At 43.0% G+C, this 17,521-nt stretch overlaps 1 protein-coding gene across 5 annotated transcripts in view; it reads left to right on the forward strand.

Annotated features, from left to right (window-relative positions):
* The window catches only part of LOC134368921 (F-box-like/WD repeat-containing protein TBL1X), a 214,212-nt gene that overhangs the window by 151,873 nt on the left and 44,818 nt on the right, over positions 1–17,521 (forward strand). For 3 of the 5 annotated variants that reach the window (XM_063085154.1, XM_063085153.1, XM_063085155.1), the window contains exons 3-4: positions 3,151–3,239; positions 16,351–16,458. In XM_063085154.1, coding sequence (XP_062941224.1) covers positions 16,401–16,458 — 58 coding nt within the window. In that variant the 5' untranslated portion in view covers positions 3,151–3,239; positions 16,351–16,400. The remainder of the gene's footprint in view (positions 1–3,150; positions 3,240–16,350; positions 16,459–17,521) is intronic. The other 2 variants (XM_063085156.1, XM_063085157.1) reach the window with 1 other exon arrangement.

Consider the following 17,521-nt stretch of genomic DNA (forward strand, 5'->3'; position numbering starts at 1 on the left):
AGATGCCAGTAAAAACTTCTAAGGAATCTTTCTGAATTCCAATATCCATGTGAAAATGTTGCACTTCTTTGGGATATTTTGCAGTAAAATTTAGGCAGACATGATGAAGAAATGAATGTGATAGAGAGATTCTGAGATCTACTTAAAGGGTGTTGTCAGCTACCTTGATGTTCTGATTGATTATAGGTATGGTATTTCATACATATAACTCATTCATTCATGAATGCAATTCATACACACATACATATAGTTCGTTCATTCTCACATTCATTCATGGAGCTAACCTTTATTAAGTGCATACTGTGTGTCAAGTCTAGACTGTAGAAGTCAACCTGGATGACAAGTTCTTCCTCCTGTTACGGCAGAAAACGTGTAACGCGTGCTACGGGTGATATGACAGAAGGAAACACAGATACAAGGAGGGAGAAAAGAGGGTCAGGAAAGAGGTCATCCCCTGGGATTCTGCATTCCTCTTAGGGAATGGGCTAAACATCAAAAATACAGTGGGTCAAACGAGAAAAGGCATTTCTCTCTCATGTAACAGGCAGTGGTCGGGGCAGTAGTCCGAGATGGGTAGATGACAAATCCCCGAGATCATTGGAGGGTCTGGGTGACTTCAGTCTCATTATTCTGCCATTCTTGAGGGTCAGAACTGGCTCTCAGCAAATCATATGACCAGTGTTTTAATGGCAAAGCCCAGACCTTGTACACTTCCCTACCCATGTCTGCTTATTGACCATCAGTTAGAACTGAGTGGTAGAACTCATGGAGTCTGAGCAAGGTGTGCTTCTGTGACCGGAAGGTGAGGATAATGGGGGAAGGGGGGCTGGTGAATTCATAGTTTCTAAATTATTTTAGATTTTATTTGATTACAGTGTAGGAGTTCAGTTCTTTTAAGAAATGTATGTAGCACCACAGCTCTATTCTAACCTGCTTTCTAAGGAAAAGCAAGTGCATGCTCTGTTGTCTCAGCTTAGAGAGCCCCTCAAGGACTTGACACCTGCTACATGGAAGGCCTGTCAGTATACGTGTACGCCATGCCAAGAGCTGGGGACAGGCGGGAAATCAGAATCCCTTTTATATGTATTAAGTCTCAGCATTTACTCTTGAGAATAAAGAACGTATTGCATGTGTTAAAATTATTTGCATTTTGCACAAGTATTTTGCAATATGTAAACTTTCTTGCCAGCACTGTTTATTGATAATGGCTCTGTTTGGGTACTAATAATGGGAAAATCAGTAATGACCAGGTATTGGAAAGACTGATTTCCCATTTTAATTTATTTTTTCTAGCAATTAACTAATTAGTTTTGACATGTTGCCTAACCAGAAGAATGTTATTCATTCCCATTTTTTGTGTTCATCACACACAGATGATAAGTTAATTATACTTATTCAGTTTATAAGCATATATAAAAGGTAATCTTCAGTTTCAAGATCCTAATTTGTGGGTTACCATCTGTTTTGGACCAAAGAATAGGAATTTGATTCTGAAGTTGTTTTTTTTTGGACAGCCTGTAATAAGAGCTGTTTATATATTAATTACTTATTGAATTATTATGGATTTTAGTGTTTTAATTTGCAAGCAATTTGGCACTTATTGTGGTGACATCTGCTTATATTTTGATACTTTATGGTATTTAGCAATTTCATCATAAGGCTCTTTTTTCCCCCCAGCAATTTACAGCCCGGTCCTGAAAACAGTAATTTGCATCTGCTTCAGCTTACTTACTTACTCCTTATAAGGAGTATTATTCTATTTCACCTCTACCGCAGAATTTTTTTTTTATAATCAAATGTATTTTTATTTTATAAGTAAAATCAATGTTCCCTTGTGTCTCTTTCATTCAGTTGCCCTTTAATTTCTGCCTAAGAGTTGTAGACGAATTTTAAGTCTCATTAATTTTCTTCAGTGGTAGTTTTTTTTTTTAATTGCCCTGGTTATTACTTTTATCTTGTATATCCTTATATTTATACTATAATGGAATTTAGGGGCCTATGAACCTTCATGTAGGGTCCTTTTAATCTCTGCATGACTGTAAACCTGACTCAGTTGGAATAATTTACTTGAATTTCCTTAAAACACTTCATGCAGCTGCCTTTAAATTCACTCATAAGAAGCACCTTCACTCATAGCTTTGCTTGTGGATTTGAATTATATTAAACCTGGCACCTTCTTATTGCTTAACGCTATTGAGTAAGAATCTAAATAGCAGGCATTTAATTCCCTTAGTTCTTGAGTTTGTAGATGATCATTTAAACTCTTTGGGAGACTGCGTTGTTCATTAACAACCAAAGAAGTTTTATAAGGAAGAAGGTAGAACTTTAAATAAATACTGGTTGGCTAATTACTGTTTATAGTGATTGAAAAACCAAAACAATTTTTCATATAAAGGATTATCATTTTCCAAGCTATAAACCTGGCTTCTTAAAAAAATCAGTGCAAATGGAACCCTTATGAAATGAAAATGTATCAGAGCAGTAATTGAAAAGTTGGGATGTGTTAGTGCCTTTGTTTTGTTTTATTTTAGGGGACCCAAAGGAAAATAGATTCTAACGTTTTTCTGTGCTTTTATGAGCACAGTGCATATGAGGGTGGGTGTGTATACACACAAACGTGCTTACAGGGATTACATGCTTACAGCATGGGCCCAAGCGATGTCTAAAGTTGCACTAAAGCATGTTGTCTTCTCCTGAGTATCAGTAAATCGTTACAAGCTGTATAGTCAGTTCTGACTGATGAATTCACCTTTTACTGCCTTCTAAGAATTTTGGATTCTTAATGAGCTATAATAAACATTTGTAGGTCTTAGCAGAAGAGGATTACAATTTCTCCTGAGTTTAATTTATCAGTTGCATAAGGCACTGTCCTGAAAACAAAAGTATTTCAAGTGGATGTTAATTTATCATTATATAATAGCAGTAGCAATCTGGCCATTTTAATTTCTCCTTTTTTTTTTTTTTTTTTTCACTTTGCAAAGAAAACCATATAGTGTATGCTAAGGACTAAGACAGAAATGATGAACCTATGAAATGTGTTAAGTTAGAGGTAGGATGAAAGAGAAACCTAAAGGAACAGAAGGGGTTGACAGGTGAACACACCCTGATGATTTTTAAGTCTTTTTTTCTAAAGCTTTCCATTGTCACTAGGCCAGTCCCTGCAGACGCCCTGCCGCTTCTATGATCGGAGGCTGGGAAGCCCACTGGTCCAAAGGTCTACACATGAAGTCACCATAACGGTAAGCAGTCCTATGTGCAACTGGATCCTTACCTGTAATCCATTTGAGAAGCAGAACTTCTTTTTGCCTAAATTGAACACCTTCTTTTTTAAAATGATTTTTTTCAGGAGGAAGTTGTAGGTCTTCCTCCTTGCTGGAAGGTAGTATCTAGAGCGTTGTTCAATCATAATGGTCTGTGTGTCAATTCTAAAGGAGGAGATAGCCTTTTTCTGCCTTCTAAGAATTTTGGATACTGAATCAGCTAGAATAAACTCTTGTGGGTCTTACAAGGAAGAGATGGCACCTTCTAAAATCAATCTGCCTTATCAACATTATGAGTTATAATTAAGCCGAAAAGTTAATTATAATTGAGCACATGAGTATAGATTTTACTTGGCTCCAATATACTCATTTTATGCTTTATTAGTTTCTTAATATGATTTGTGTCTCTCTGCAAATTGATTTGCTAGTTAACCTTGAAACTTATGAGAAAATCATGTAGATTACTATTTATAAATCTAGGTTTCCAGAATAGCAAACCAAATAGTTGTATGTGCACAGGTGTCCAGAGTTGAAGCCCACATCCAGGGCTGAAAGCGATACCCGCACCCCACCCCCAACCCCGGAGTTCTGTAACAGTAATCTCGTGACCTGTTGCTATGTGAGATTTTAGGGTTTTGTTTTATTTACTCATTTTTTTTTTTTTCCTGGTTCTTTCTTTAAGGCTTTCTTTTTTGTTGTTTAAACAAAACAAAACAAAACAACCACAGAATTTTGGTAATTTAAAACGTAAAGATGGAAACTTGAGAAAGATTTTGGCTTTACTGTTTCAAGAGAACCAACTAGAACTAAAATGATAGACTTAAATTTAACTAAAATATAAGAACCTTATCATTTGAGGTATTTTTGTTTAAAGCCAGACATGTATAAATTGTTTTAACAAGTTAAACATGCACAGGATAAGAATTCCAATATTATTTGACTTAAATATTTGAAAAGTGTAGTTTGTTAATAAGAACAAAATGTATCCAGTATTGAGGGTGTGACTGGCTTCTTTCAGCTAGCATGATGTTTTCACGGTCCATCCATGTCATTCCATTGCACAACAGGATAACATTCCTTTGCATGGAGAGACCATGGGTGGACAACGTTTTGTCCATCTGTTCATCAGTTGATGGACGTTTGGGTTGCATTTACCTTTTGGCTGTTGTGAATAATGCTGTTGTGAATTTTCATGAGCAGTTTTTGTGTGGACATGAATTTCATTTCTTTGTGGTGTATACTTAGGAGCGAAATTGCTCGCTTGTATGGTAAGTCTATGTTTAACATTTTGAACTTTTCCAAAGTGGCTGCCCTATCAGTCAATATTTCTTGAAATGTTATTGGACCATATTCTAAATGTCAGAGGGAAGATGGGAGAGAGGATCAGTTTTTCATCAATGTTTTGATCAGTATTAATTCAGTACTTAGAGAATGTAAAACTTAAATTGAGCATTCATTGAATTCCTACTGTGTATGAAGTATTTGTGTTTGGTTTCGTAAGTGACTTCGCATGTTTTTGTAGCCTTTGATAACTCATTGTATGTGCAGGTGGTCATTTGGGATTATTTTTAGAAACAGCAGTCTTGCTTCACTCCAGTTCGTCAGTAAGGTCGGGAGTAGTCTGTAAATAGCATCCTCCTTCTGCACGTATCGGGTGCTGTGCATTAGAAGTGAGGGCTTATCAGCTGTTTCCATGTGATTCAAATGGTTTCAACACATGCCCTCCTTTGAAAGCCATCCACAGCACACCATGGTGACAGTGTCTTCCTGGATATCCGTTTTAATGTGGTTATGGTCATGAGGAACACCCACATCTGGGGTATCACTGTTCAGGTTACCAGGCAGGAAGATTTCGAGCCAGGAAGGGACAGGCAGTGACTCTCTGATACAGAAACAGGGAAAACGGAGAGCAGAGGTCAGCGGCTGTTTTCTGTCACAGGCCAGGTAGTAAATAGTTTAGGCTTTGGGGGCCTGACGGTCTGTGTTATAACTACTTAACTCTGCCATTGTAGTATGAAAGCAGCATAGACCATGTGTAAATGAAGGAACATGAATGAGTGCCAATAAAACTTTATTTGTAGGCACTGGTACTGGGCCACAGTTTGCTGACCCTGACCTAGAGGAACCTCACTGTTTTATTTTCACCACTTCTAACTGCGGCCTCTTGAGTGGCAGGCCACGTGGAGGTGAGGCTCTGAGAGGCCCACACAAAGTATGTGGTTAAGACAGATTCCAAATCGTGGTTACTTAGCAAAGACTCTGCAGATATTCAGGGAGTCACAACTTTTACACAAGGAATTGGAGGGCCTTTCTGCCAAGTAACAGGGACTGGCTCTGGACCTGTGTACGTGCCCTAACTCAGGGAACCAGAGGACACTTGGGAGTGTCTGGAGACATTTCTGGTTGTCACACTGGTGGAGGGGCAGGAGGCCAGGGGTGCTGCTCGGCACCCTGCAGTGTGCAGGACAGTCCCTGACAACCAATGATCTGGCCCCAAACGTCAGTAGCGAGGAGACTGGGGATGCTGACCGCTGCTGCTGTCAGTATTTTATTTTGTGTTTTAAATGTTATCAGTCATGTGGCTGTGGAGTTTTAAGGTGCTGAGCATTTAATTACAATGGTTAGTACCTCTGTTTGCTGACATAAATGTGAGGACGGTTGGACTCCATCTCTTATCCGGGTTCACAGTGCCTACAGTTTTTACCTTCTTAAAATTTTTCTTTGTCAGTCATTTTAATGGAAGCACTGAAAGCTGAGGTAACACCAAGACTATATGAGGTCCAGGCCACCTTGGCGGGGGTAAGGCATTGTCTGCCTTTGTGTCTACAGAGAAAGCCGCTGGCTGCATCATAGGAGCAGAGGACCCCACTTGTGACTCCACCCTCTGCAGGGAAGAGAGCCATTGCAGCTAAAATTAAATCCTTCATATGTAGGTGAAAAATCAGTATCTAATAGAGATTTCCTAACCAGGCTGTGTGTATTCCTTAAATTTGTTTGAGGGCCTAGTGCACATTGTGTGGAATCTGTATTCAAGTTCTCTGTCTTCAAGATAATTGAAATCTGTAAATTAATTTCTTGCTAGGAAATAGGTCACAATTGATCTCGACATCAGAAGTGTTATTAACTTAAAGACCAAAGTCATTGGGAAACCAGGACGAACTATGCGTATGTGAGAGCAGTAGCGTCGGTATCCCCCGAGGCAGTCTGCTTTGAGATCTTGGGTACATGAACTTGCATTTAACTGTGTAGAGGGGAGGGGAATATAAGAGGAAAATTGTGCTGTTTTGTCATCCGGCTCATGGGATGTGGGCTTTTTTAGCAATGGTTTGCTCTTACTAGGTTGAGCATTTTCAGGAAGGCTTCCTGCAGATCCAGCCTCCCAGGCGCCTTTCCTGGCATTTTGCATCTGTTGTGGACGTGCACATGGGGTTTGGATGAAAGCCCCAACCAGCTATTAATTAACCTAGAAAGGTGGCGGGCACAGAAAGGACCTTTTCTAAAGGCTGGGGACTTTTTGTTCGATGAGGAGTGGCATTCTTTTTCTGGCACAAGACCCATCCTTTCTGCTCTGCCAACCCTGGAGCTTCATTTCATACTTAGTTTCTGAAGACATTGCCAGGTTTTAGTTACATTCTAATAAATATGAAAACACTTAATGTTCATAGTGGAAAATACGGAAAATACAGAAAGGCACACACTCCTTGCACAGACGTACGTACAGCATAATCCCGTCCTTGGAGAAGGGTGTAAGTAAATTTTGGAGGCTGTCTGCTATTTGCGTGTAGGGTGTGTGTTTGTGTACAAAACAAAACAAAATTTTGCATCATACACATTTGTAAATGAAGTTTCTGAAAGAAAGCAACCAACATAAAATCGCTGTTAATGTTTTCATGTATTTCTGCCCAATTTTTTCCTATGTCTACATTTTTCTACACTTGGGATCAAACTATAAATGCGCGTTAGCCTTCTTTTCAGTTTTGTTGTGGTCCCCTCCCACCCAATAAACCTCTTTCCATTAGATAGTTTTGAGAAATTTAAGTTATACCTTAAGAGTGTAGCATTTAATGTCAGGCAGCATAACATTAAATCCTGGCTCCACTGGGATTTAATTTAAGTTGGTTATCTTCTCTAAACCTTCATTGCTTAACCTGTAAAGTGGTGATAATAGGAGTAATGATCACATTTACCTCTCAGAGTTGTGATGGGTACGTGAGATAAACATAGCAAGCTTTCAGCACTTATGCCTCATACCTAGCAAGCATGCACTATGTGTGATATATTGCTTTCTGAAATCATTTTAATGGAGGCATGCTAGTTCCCATACCTTTTTACAATTTATTGAACCATGCTGTTCGTGGACAAGAAGCTAAAACTACGAAAGATGAAAAAATGTGCAAAGTGGTAAAAGCAGCCTATTTTATCCCCAAAATAAGCTGGTCCCCAAGCAAAGTTTAGAAGAGGTACATTGGGATTTATATGTAAATGGTAACACGTACATTAAAAATTTCATCTTAAACTAGCTGCTGGCTGTGAGGTGAAAATCTCAGTTTGTCGGAATAGAGAAACAGTGTGGAGAAAGCAGACGGGGACGTAAGGGCTCCTCTTGTGTCCAGGTCAGCAGAGAATTTGCTCATTTCCATAAAGAAATGCAGAGAGAGAGAGAGAGAGACGCGCCCTTTCATGATGAGGTCATTTTGAGCAGATTTTCCAGCTGCTCTGGCTCTCGGTCCCCAGTCTGCATGGAACACCTCCCACAGACCTGAGCCGTGTCCAAACGATGACTTTAAGCCATAGATTTTTCCAGCGTCAACACCAGCAGGCTAATAGCAGACATGAGACACACTTTCTTACGTCCCTTCAGAAAGAAAGGGCTGCTTTGGAGGGTTTTAAAAAATCTTTTCATAATGGGGCAGTTGGACTAAAGAGAAACCTTCCCCTCAAAAGATGTCTGAGTACCTCCATATATGTATCGCCCTTTCTAGACTGTGGGTGCTTCCTCTGAGCTGTGTGTGCATAGCTCACGGTTCCCGGACGAGGCTTTCCTACTCTTCGCAAGAGACTGATTTGCTGTCTCGGTCCCCAACTACCAGCACATGAGCTCAAGTAGGCCTCATGTGATTCTACTTTGTAGGATAATTAGATAGCAATTAAGATTTTGTTGTTTTCAGGCCTCTCCCTTCCCAGGAAATGATGGCACATTAAATGCTATTAAATATGTATATTTAGTATATACTAAATAAAACTCTTCAACAACATTCCTCTTGGGACTGAATTTTGAGCTATTTTGTGAAGGGAACTGCGAATTAACAGCTTTTGCCACCCTGAAATTAAGGCATAAAAAGAATTACTAAAAATAATTTTCGCTTTTTTTTCTTGACAGCTCTAACCCTAAGTTATTATTTATATTGAATTACTTATCTTCAGCGGGGAAACTCCCGAAATGTCATCAGCTTGCACTAATTTTTCCTTCTTCCTTAAGCAGCACAGTGAGGGACTGTTGTGGCTTTAACTCAAAGTGGAAAGTGGTTATTTCTTTTTGGCACAAACACAGCTCCGAAGACCTCAAATCAGTCTAATTGAAGGTGTCTCTAATCAAAACTGGGTCAGGCAAGAAAATAAACACAATGGCTCTAATTAAGAGTCCCCCCTTTCTCGCCTCTGTTTGGAGCCAAGGAGGATCTGTGAAAGCCGCCAAAGCTCTCTTTTATTTTAGAACAGGAGAGGCTGGAAGTCATCCACTGGAGTTCCCAGAACTGGAAAGCTGGACACGGATGCCATGCGATCTGGAAACCCGCTAGGTGTTAAAACGAGAGCTGTGTCCCCAGCTGTATGGAATAGGAAAAGGATGCCCAGGTCCTCTGGTGATGACAGTTGTTTCTTGTCCCAGCTTTGTGAGCGCCGCCCTGCCTGCCTGTCACTTGCCCTGAGGCGTCCTGCGAGGGCAGGTGTGTTTCCCTGACCGTCCGTGGGCCCCTCAGGCCGCTCTGGGGAATCTTGGGAGTTGGCTAACATGGCCCGGATGTCACCTGCACACGGAGCCCTGTGCTGAGAATTTATATAAAAGCGCGGAATCCTCCCAACCTGCCCTTACAACAGGGGCAGTTATGATCCGCAGTGTAGAGACGAGGAAACCAAGGCACAGAATGTGCCCTGATCCCAGAGTTGGACCGTGATGGAGCCTTGGTTAGAAATCAGGCTGTGTGGCTCTGAGCCATGAGGCTGCCAGTCTCACGTCCTTTACTGTCCTCTGAGGCTCTCAAGAGGTTATTGACCACATCTCTAGCCAGTGAGCTCATACCGGTCTGAACTGTCGCCTTCATCTGCCCTCGCCTTGTTGTCACCAGCACAGACATTCTGAGCATGCAAAAGTCGTTCCTGGCAGAGAGGGCAAAGGTGGATTTCACCCTGAATGCATAGACGTCGCTGGAGCAGGCGAAGCTCTCCTCAAGTGCGCAGACGTCGCCAGCACAGGCGGGCCTCTCCCCGAATGCACAGACGTCTCTGATGCTTCACTTTGACCCTGGCCCAGAGGGTGCTTCTCACGCTCTGGGTCAAGCGGTGCATTTGGCACATCATGAAACTTCAAAACCCGTTTGAATAAAGCCCCCCCCCCCCCGCCCCCCAGACACACACATGATGAAGCGCCTGTGCTTCTTTCTCTTTCTCTTAACTTCTCCTCATCCAAAGTCTTGTCTCAATCAGTCAAGAATTTAACTTCTCTGGCTTCCAAAATGTCCCTCCTCCTCCGTGAACTTTCCTTCCTCAGAACTCTGCCCCACCCTCTAGTTCCTTGGGGTGTGTGTGTGTGGGGGGGGGTTACTGTTGGAGCTTTGCATTATTGTGTAGGTGTTTTACTAAACAGCTAAAGAGCAAGGACTCTGTGTGTGTATTTATAAATTTGTTTAGCAGTGCTAAACACCATGCCTTGAATATAGCAGCTACTTAGTAATTTTCTCCTGTTATCTCCTTGGATCTCATCCTGCAAAGCATATCACATGTGTTTGTATTTGCCGCAGGACGGCAGGGACCAGGAGGAGGCGATCCACATGCGCTTGCATGATGTGAAGGGGCTGGTCCTTTTCCCTGCGGAGGTTTCCCATTCCCTCCACAGGGCTTTCTTTTGCTAAGAGGAGCTTGTTGGAAACAATGCATGTTATTGGTGATAACTTAGTAAAGTGCACAGCAGCAGTTAGAGTCCTGATGTTACACGTGATCTCAGAACACTGCACAACCAAGATAGCCCAGCTCTCCCATTCCCAGCGTGTCAGCTTTGCTCTCGTTTCTCACGTCTGCATCTTGGATGGAGGGAGCCTAAGTGAGGGGGGTGGTCCTCGTACTCATTAGCGTGGGATGGTTAGTTTGCTGGGAGTAGCAAGTGGCAGGAAAGGCCTTTAAAACAGGGACTGGCGGAGGCTGGCCGCGATGAAACGGTCTTGTGAATGTCATGCCCAGGACGTCTGAGAGAGGCCGTTGTCAAATCGTTCCAGAGAGTGTCTGCAGGTAAAAGTACTTCTGGAAAAGGGAAACTGGCGTTGTGAGGACCCAACAGAATGTCTGTGGCCTCGGGATGCCATCTCTCCTCCTTACGATCAAAATGTTGGGAGTTCCGGATTGTTCTGCTCTCTAGACTTATATGAGGTCTCTTGAGTGGTCAAATTCATAGAGACAGAAAGTAGAGCAATTGGTGGTTCCAGGGGCTGGGAGGGGCACTGGGAGGCAGTGCTTGGTGGGTGCAGTTTCTCTCTTGGGGAGTTGGTGCTGATGGTTGTGTGACAGTGTGAATGTCCTTAATGACACTGAATTGTGCACTTAAACATGGTTAAATGGTAAATTCTATGTTACGTCTATTTTACCACGGTTTTACAAAGCACAGTAATGGGAGCTGGACCCTTCACCTAGATTTGACCCTCTTCTGTGTGGCGTGGGAAGCCCTGGCTCTCCCGTTCCCGCATAGACACAGCGTGCAGTGAAGGAGGGTGGCTCCCGAGGAGTTCACAGCCTCGCCTTGGCTGGCCCTTCATATTTGCATTTCCACCCCAGGAGCTGCTGTATTTGTAAGCATGGCAGGGCTGGGGGCTGGGAAGCAGCGTTGGAGAGCTGGAAGACTCAAGTCTCCGAGGGATCGGCACTGCTGGTTTTCCCAGTGAAGAGAGATGAGGGCCCCGTCCCTCGTCCCTCGGTCTTTGCTTACAGACTGGCCTCAGGATGTGACCGCCAGACGGGAGAAAACAGGAACAGCTCACACTGCGCTGTCACTCAAGCCAGGAGCGGCTCGCATTGCAAAGGTCCTCTTTCTGGTGGCAGGCTCTGCTGAACTTGGAAGAGGTTTCTAACTCCAGTGTGTTTATTTGCATGAAAATATACAGCAAACCCCCGGGGGGAAGATCCATAATTTAACATCTTTTGGTGAAATTTAGTTTGGTGTTAGAGAAAAGAGGAGAGGTAATATTTATTTTCCAGCCTTATGTTGAGTGAAGTTTGTCTAGAACGGTAGTTCTTGCAAAGGAATATTGGCCAATTCACTCATTCAAGTCAAAAATATGAAGATTGTTCACAAAAGCACCAGCAGCCAGTTGTCAAGTGTGTTACTTAGAGATATCACAACCAAACACCCGGTGGATTGACAGTGCGTCTTGATTTTGGTGTGATGAAACCCAAAGAGCCAAAGGGGATTAAATATTGCTGCTAGGTTTATGGTCAGATAAAGGAATATTTTCATGTATGTGTTGAATGTTCTCTAGCCACTGTAAATTCTTTTTGGAATTAAGTTTTAAAAGAAAAATAATCACTTGAGCTTTTTGTTTGTTTGTTTTGGGGGTTTTGTTTGTTAGTTTGTTTGTTTTGGTAGCCGGCTAGTATGGGGATCAGAACCCATGACCCTCATGTTATAAAGGCTGCATTCTAACCAACTGAGCCAACAGGCTACCCCGAAAAATAATAACTTAAAAGTTAGTGAAGTAGGTGGTTGTGGGGGGAAAAACTCAGATCCAATTCTTAAATCAGTCTTCAAAAATGAAAGCGTGTGCTTGAGGCAAAACACTCAGCCCTGTTAACCAAATGACATTCCATCCCCAGTTCTCTTGTAGGCCAGGGATAGTTTTTGTTTTGTTTTCTCTGCTGCTCACAAATCAAAAACTCTTTAAAAATTAGCACTGTATTGGGGAAAGCACTCCAATCCTTGGACCCTAACTTATTATAAATTTGGAGAGACAGTGAAGCTGTGATCAGAAAGCAGGAATCCACCGCTTACATAGCTCTTTTCCCTGGTTGAAGAAGAGGACGATGCCTAAAGCAAATTAGAGGATTCATGGAAACAGCCCACAACCCTGTCTCTTGAGGATCTTCCTCCGTTCTGATTCTCCATAGTTCCACGGGAGCACGTGCATGTGCACGTCTATTTATTAGACTCCATGGGGTGTGGAACATTGACCAGATTCTGTGTACAAGGGTGTCGTCTGCATGTCAGGCAACCATCTTAGGAAAGCAAGGAAGGTCTGGATCCTGAAAGACACAATCAGTATTTAATTTTTTTGTGAAAACAGTTTTCAGAAAGATTTTACATCAACTACATGAATAAGCCAGGTTCTTGTGGTGCACAGCAGGCCGTGTTGGGAGCCAGCTCCATGTTGCCTTACAAGTTTATAAATGGAGTTTATTTCGAACACAGAATGTTTGTTTTCTTCTAAAGCAGTGCTTCTCAGCCAGCTGCCGTTTTGCAATGTGGAACATTTGACTGTGTCTGGAGACATATTTGATGGTCACAGCTGCAGGGGGTGGGGGGAGGCCAGGGGTGCTGCAGTGCCCAGGACAGCCCCACGACAGAGGCTCATCTGGCCCCAAATGTCAAAAGTGCCGTGGCTGAGAAACCTTCTTCATCAGATGTTACTGTTGCTAAGCACCCGACAGCACAGAATAAAAGAGACAGGACTTAGAGGTGGCAGAGCAAGAGAAGCACCTGGCTCAGGGGAACTGGGTTCTGTCCACTCCTCATGAGGTCCTAGAGAACACAGCTTCCTACCCGTGCCTTGTTTTCCTCTCCGTAACATGCAGAGATGAGACCCAGAGACTTCGCAAGCTCGGTCCATTCCAAACTGTGCCGATCCTTGCAGGTGGACCAACGTCTGCCGGCCCATGCATGGTGTTGACGTGTCTTTTGTGGTTCGCTTGTTTTCTGAGGGACTCCAGATTTGACCGCATCCCGCTGCCATCCCGTGCTAGCACTGCTATCCTCTTTCTACACCCTTCCAGAAATTTTCAGGGCTAACTGAGGCTGAAATTATAGAGTTCTATTCTTCCTAGCTGCACTCCCACCCATCCAAAGGCCTTAAACAAGAAAATCTTCCATTGTGAAAAAGTAATTGCTAAAATTCAGTCCATGCTTCAGATCACTGATTTTTTTTTTTTTTTTAAAGATTCTCTAGCTAGAGATTAAGATGCTGAAAATTGTGTTTTCATCTATGTAGTAAATCATGGGACATTAGGGCTGGAAGGGAATGCGGAGTTCAGCTAGCCCGAGGAAAGGCAGCCTTAATTACTTCCTATACTTCTATAATACACTGATCAAAATTTATTTCAAAATTCTGTGTTTATCATCTTTCGCAAATGTGTATATAGCCTGGAGAATAATGGTGTTAACCACAGGATACATTTATATTGGGGGATTTGTAAGTTGCAAGCCATTTTTCAAGTCCATTCGTTCTGGCCCTCTTGGGAACCCTGTGAGGCCACTGCCCTTCCATTACTTTGTCATCTGAAGTTGGTGATATAAAACCAGAGCTTTCCAGCTGTGCAGGTAGACAGAGAACACCCAAAACCCCGTAAATTTGTCATTGCAGACAAGCTGTCACCATTACTGCACACTCAGCATTATCCAAACGTGCTGAGAGCTGCAGTATCCTGTTAGATATATTTTTGTTGTTATTTAATTTCTTCCCCTTAAATATTTTATTTTTTTCGCTAGGTTATGCTCTGATTTCACAGCTTCTTAAGTAGTCTTTCCTATTTTCTTCTTAGTGCTGACTTATGAGCGAACTCCCCAGAGTTCAGGCACAGATCTCAGGGCAGGTTTGGATTTTGAATGCCAAAATTTCTTTGCAGTATGTGCAAAAGTACAGAAATGTCACCAAAGTAAGCAAAGAAGATAAGCATTTTGGGTGGCAAAGTTGTAGTGAGTATAAAATAACATCCTGTAAGACTGCAGAGGGAGACCTGGGAGGAGTGAAGAGGCAGCTGCATTAGTTATCTATTGCTCATAGCAAGTTACTATGGGGGCTGGCCGGTTAGCTCAGTGGGTTAGAGCACAGCCTTATAACACCAAGATCACGGGTTCAGATCCTCGTACTGGCCAGCCGTCAAAAAAATTAGTTAAAACAAATGACTACAGATTGAGATGACACATTGATTATCTCGTAATTTCTGTGGATCAGGAGTCTGGGCATGGCTCAGCTGTCTTCTCTGCTCAGGATCTCACCAGACTGCAGTCAAGGGGCCAGCCTGGCTGTGTTCTCATCTTCCAAGTTCAGGTTGTTGGCAAAATTCAGTTCCTGTGGTTTTAGGACTGACGCCCTCAGTTCCCTGCAGGCTGCTTGCAGTTCCCCGGGCAGATCACATGATGGCATTTTACATCTTCAGGGCCAGCAGGAAGGCCTCTCTCTGCAGGCAGGCTGCCAAGAGGAGTATTGTGTCATACAACATGATAACCATAGGCGTGACGTCTGGTCAGCCTTGCCATGTGCTGTAACCCAACTCAAGGGAGTGCTATCTCATGCCCTTGACATATTCTGTGGGATACAACTAAGTCACAGGTACCGCCCACACTCAAGGGGAGGGGGTCAGACCAGGTGGACTCATTGGGGGCCATCTTAGGGTATGTCCCGCACAGCAACCTTTAGTTCAAGTCCTCCCATTAAATGTAAAATATCTCCCAACTTGAACATACACTTTATGCTTTTATCTTTTTCTAAACAAACAAAAACATAATCCTCATTCAATGATAAAAGTTTTGCTGCCCATAAATGTATATGAAAATGTATGACATGGACTCTGAAGACAGCTCCCAAACAACCTAAAAGTGTTTGGTATTGATGACATCATTGAAATAAGTTGTAGCCTTTTAGGGGGTTACTGCTTGTGGTGTGCATGGCTCTGATTGATGGATGACTTCTGGTTTGTCCCTGTACCAAAGAGTTCCATTTCCTGATTGACTTCTGTCCTCTGTGGGCTGGTTTGCTCATGCATCTAGCTAGGATGGTTTTTGAAGAAAACCAGACTCTATCTTCCTGGCTGTGTCAGGCACAGAGACCCCTGCAATTTTCACTCTCCCCACCTCCCCAATTTTCCACCGGCCTTGCAGGCACCAGAAGTCATAGCCAGACTGAGGCAGTAGGTTCTGCAGTGAAATACAAACAGGGTCTCTCTGCCTTTGGCTCAGCTGTCTACCTGGAGCCCTGGCCTCCCTGAAGAAAGGATGTTAAGGTGACATGTAATTACTTAGCTCCTCGGGAAGAGTGACTTTCAAGCTTATTGTTGAAACCCATTTAAACTTTTGTGAGAGAAAAGTGTGGTGATGAACTGTTTCTCCAGGACCAGGTGGTCACTCTTCCTAGGGGTGCTGAACATGACTGCTTGTCCACTCCGTCATCTCCAACTGTCTGGAAAATACTTTGTGCCTAGTCCCACTGCATCTGCCCAAGTGCACGTGGGGATTCTGTTCGTAGCAGTTATCAAGTGCACTGTGAATCATCACACACACGTGACTTCTACTGGATAAAACGCCAGTTGTTTTCATTCTGTTGCCCCTCGATTTGGCTTCGTTAATGTGGCTTATACCTTACTCTACCCTGACCTTATAAAATATACCCACTTTTCTTTTTTTGAAAAGATTTCGTCTAGATGTATTTTATATATACATATATAATTATGAAGTTTTTATAGAATCACATCATTGCAAAATATAACACAAATCAGACATTAATTGCCTTCCTGTGTATGATAGCATGGTTACTATTTTCTTCAGTTGTCTCAAAATGAGTGCAGAGAAAAAAACAATGCGGCAGTGTTTCAAAACTCTCTTTCTGCTTTTCTCTAACAGAGGGTGGCTCCCGCTTCCTAAAGACCTCATCGCCGCGAGGTGAGGCTAAGATGAGCATAACCAGTGACGAAGTGAACTTTCTGGTGTATCGATATCTCCAGGAGTCAGGTAAGAGGCTCAGTTTGCTCTCCCTAGGGCATTTTTCTTCAACATACTACGAGCAGAGTGACCACCTGCTGGTTGAATGCCCAGCTATAGAGTAAGGTGAGCTGGGAACATTCTTAGTAAAAGCATTAAAGAGGAGAGAAGGAGGTTCTGGGGCCAGCCCATCCCAGGGTGGAATGAGGGAGTGTGGTCTTTCTTCCCTTGACATTTCTGTTCTGATGAAATGAGATTGAAATTAACATCAAGAGCAATTGTGACAAATGTGGAAGATGGAAGAGGGGGAAGGAATTCGGTGCTTTTGGCCTCCACCCTGGTGAGGAAATTTCTGGGCTGGGATGTATATTTGAACCTCTTAGATTTAGCAGCAGCGATTTATCGAGCACCGCCCACCCCTACAATAGGCCCCAGGCAATTATCTCAAACTCAGGAATGATTCTAGGTTCTTCCAATACTTTTGCTAGGACCAAAACGTTACTTGATGGTAAGTAATTAAAATGCCAAGCACGTGCATCCCCCATTGACAAAATGGGCCTTGTGATTAGCAACCACCACCCTCTGGGAGCAAGGAGAGGGCGGAAGGTTGCTGTGGACAGCCTGAGGCCCGGGATCCGGCCTGGCTTTGTCGTGGACTCGTGGGATTCCAACAAGTCATCGGGTTTCTAACGTGAAAACTTTATTTAACTTTTAAAACTTGAAGATACTTCATGTAAGACCTAGAAAATGACATTAATGAAAAAACATCCTGGAATCCACCTACCCATTCAATTTCCACCACTTCCCATGCAGCAGAGACCCCTCACCCCGGGTTTGCCCCCCCCGCCCCGTGGCATTATCCCCCACGTGCCCTGCAATAACTACACCCCTGGATTTGCTCTGTATTATCCTGGTGCGTTTACTGTGCACTCATGTTTTCCTAGGCAGTATAAAGTGTGGGTGTAAGTGTTTGCTAGGGTTGCCATAACAAATCGTACCACCAACTGGGGTGGCTGAAACAGAAATAGATCGCCTCATAGTTCTGGAAGACAGAAGTCCTACAACAGAGAGGGGCAGGTGGTTCCTCCTGAGA

Source organism: Cynocephalus volans, chromosome Y (assembly GCF_027409185.1).
Source record: "Cynocephalus volans isolate mCynVol1 chromosome Y, mCynVol1.pri, whole genome shotgun sequence".
Taxonomy (NCBI): Eukaryota; Metazoa; Chordata; class Mammalia; order Dermoptera; family Cynocephalidae; genus Cynocephalus; species Cynocephalus volans.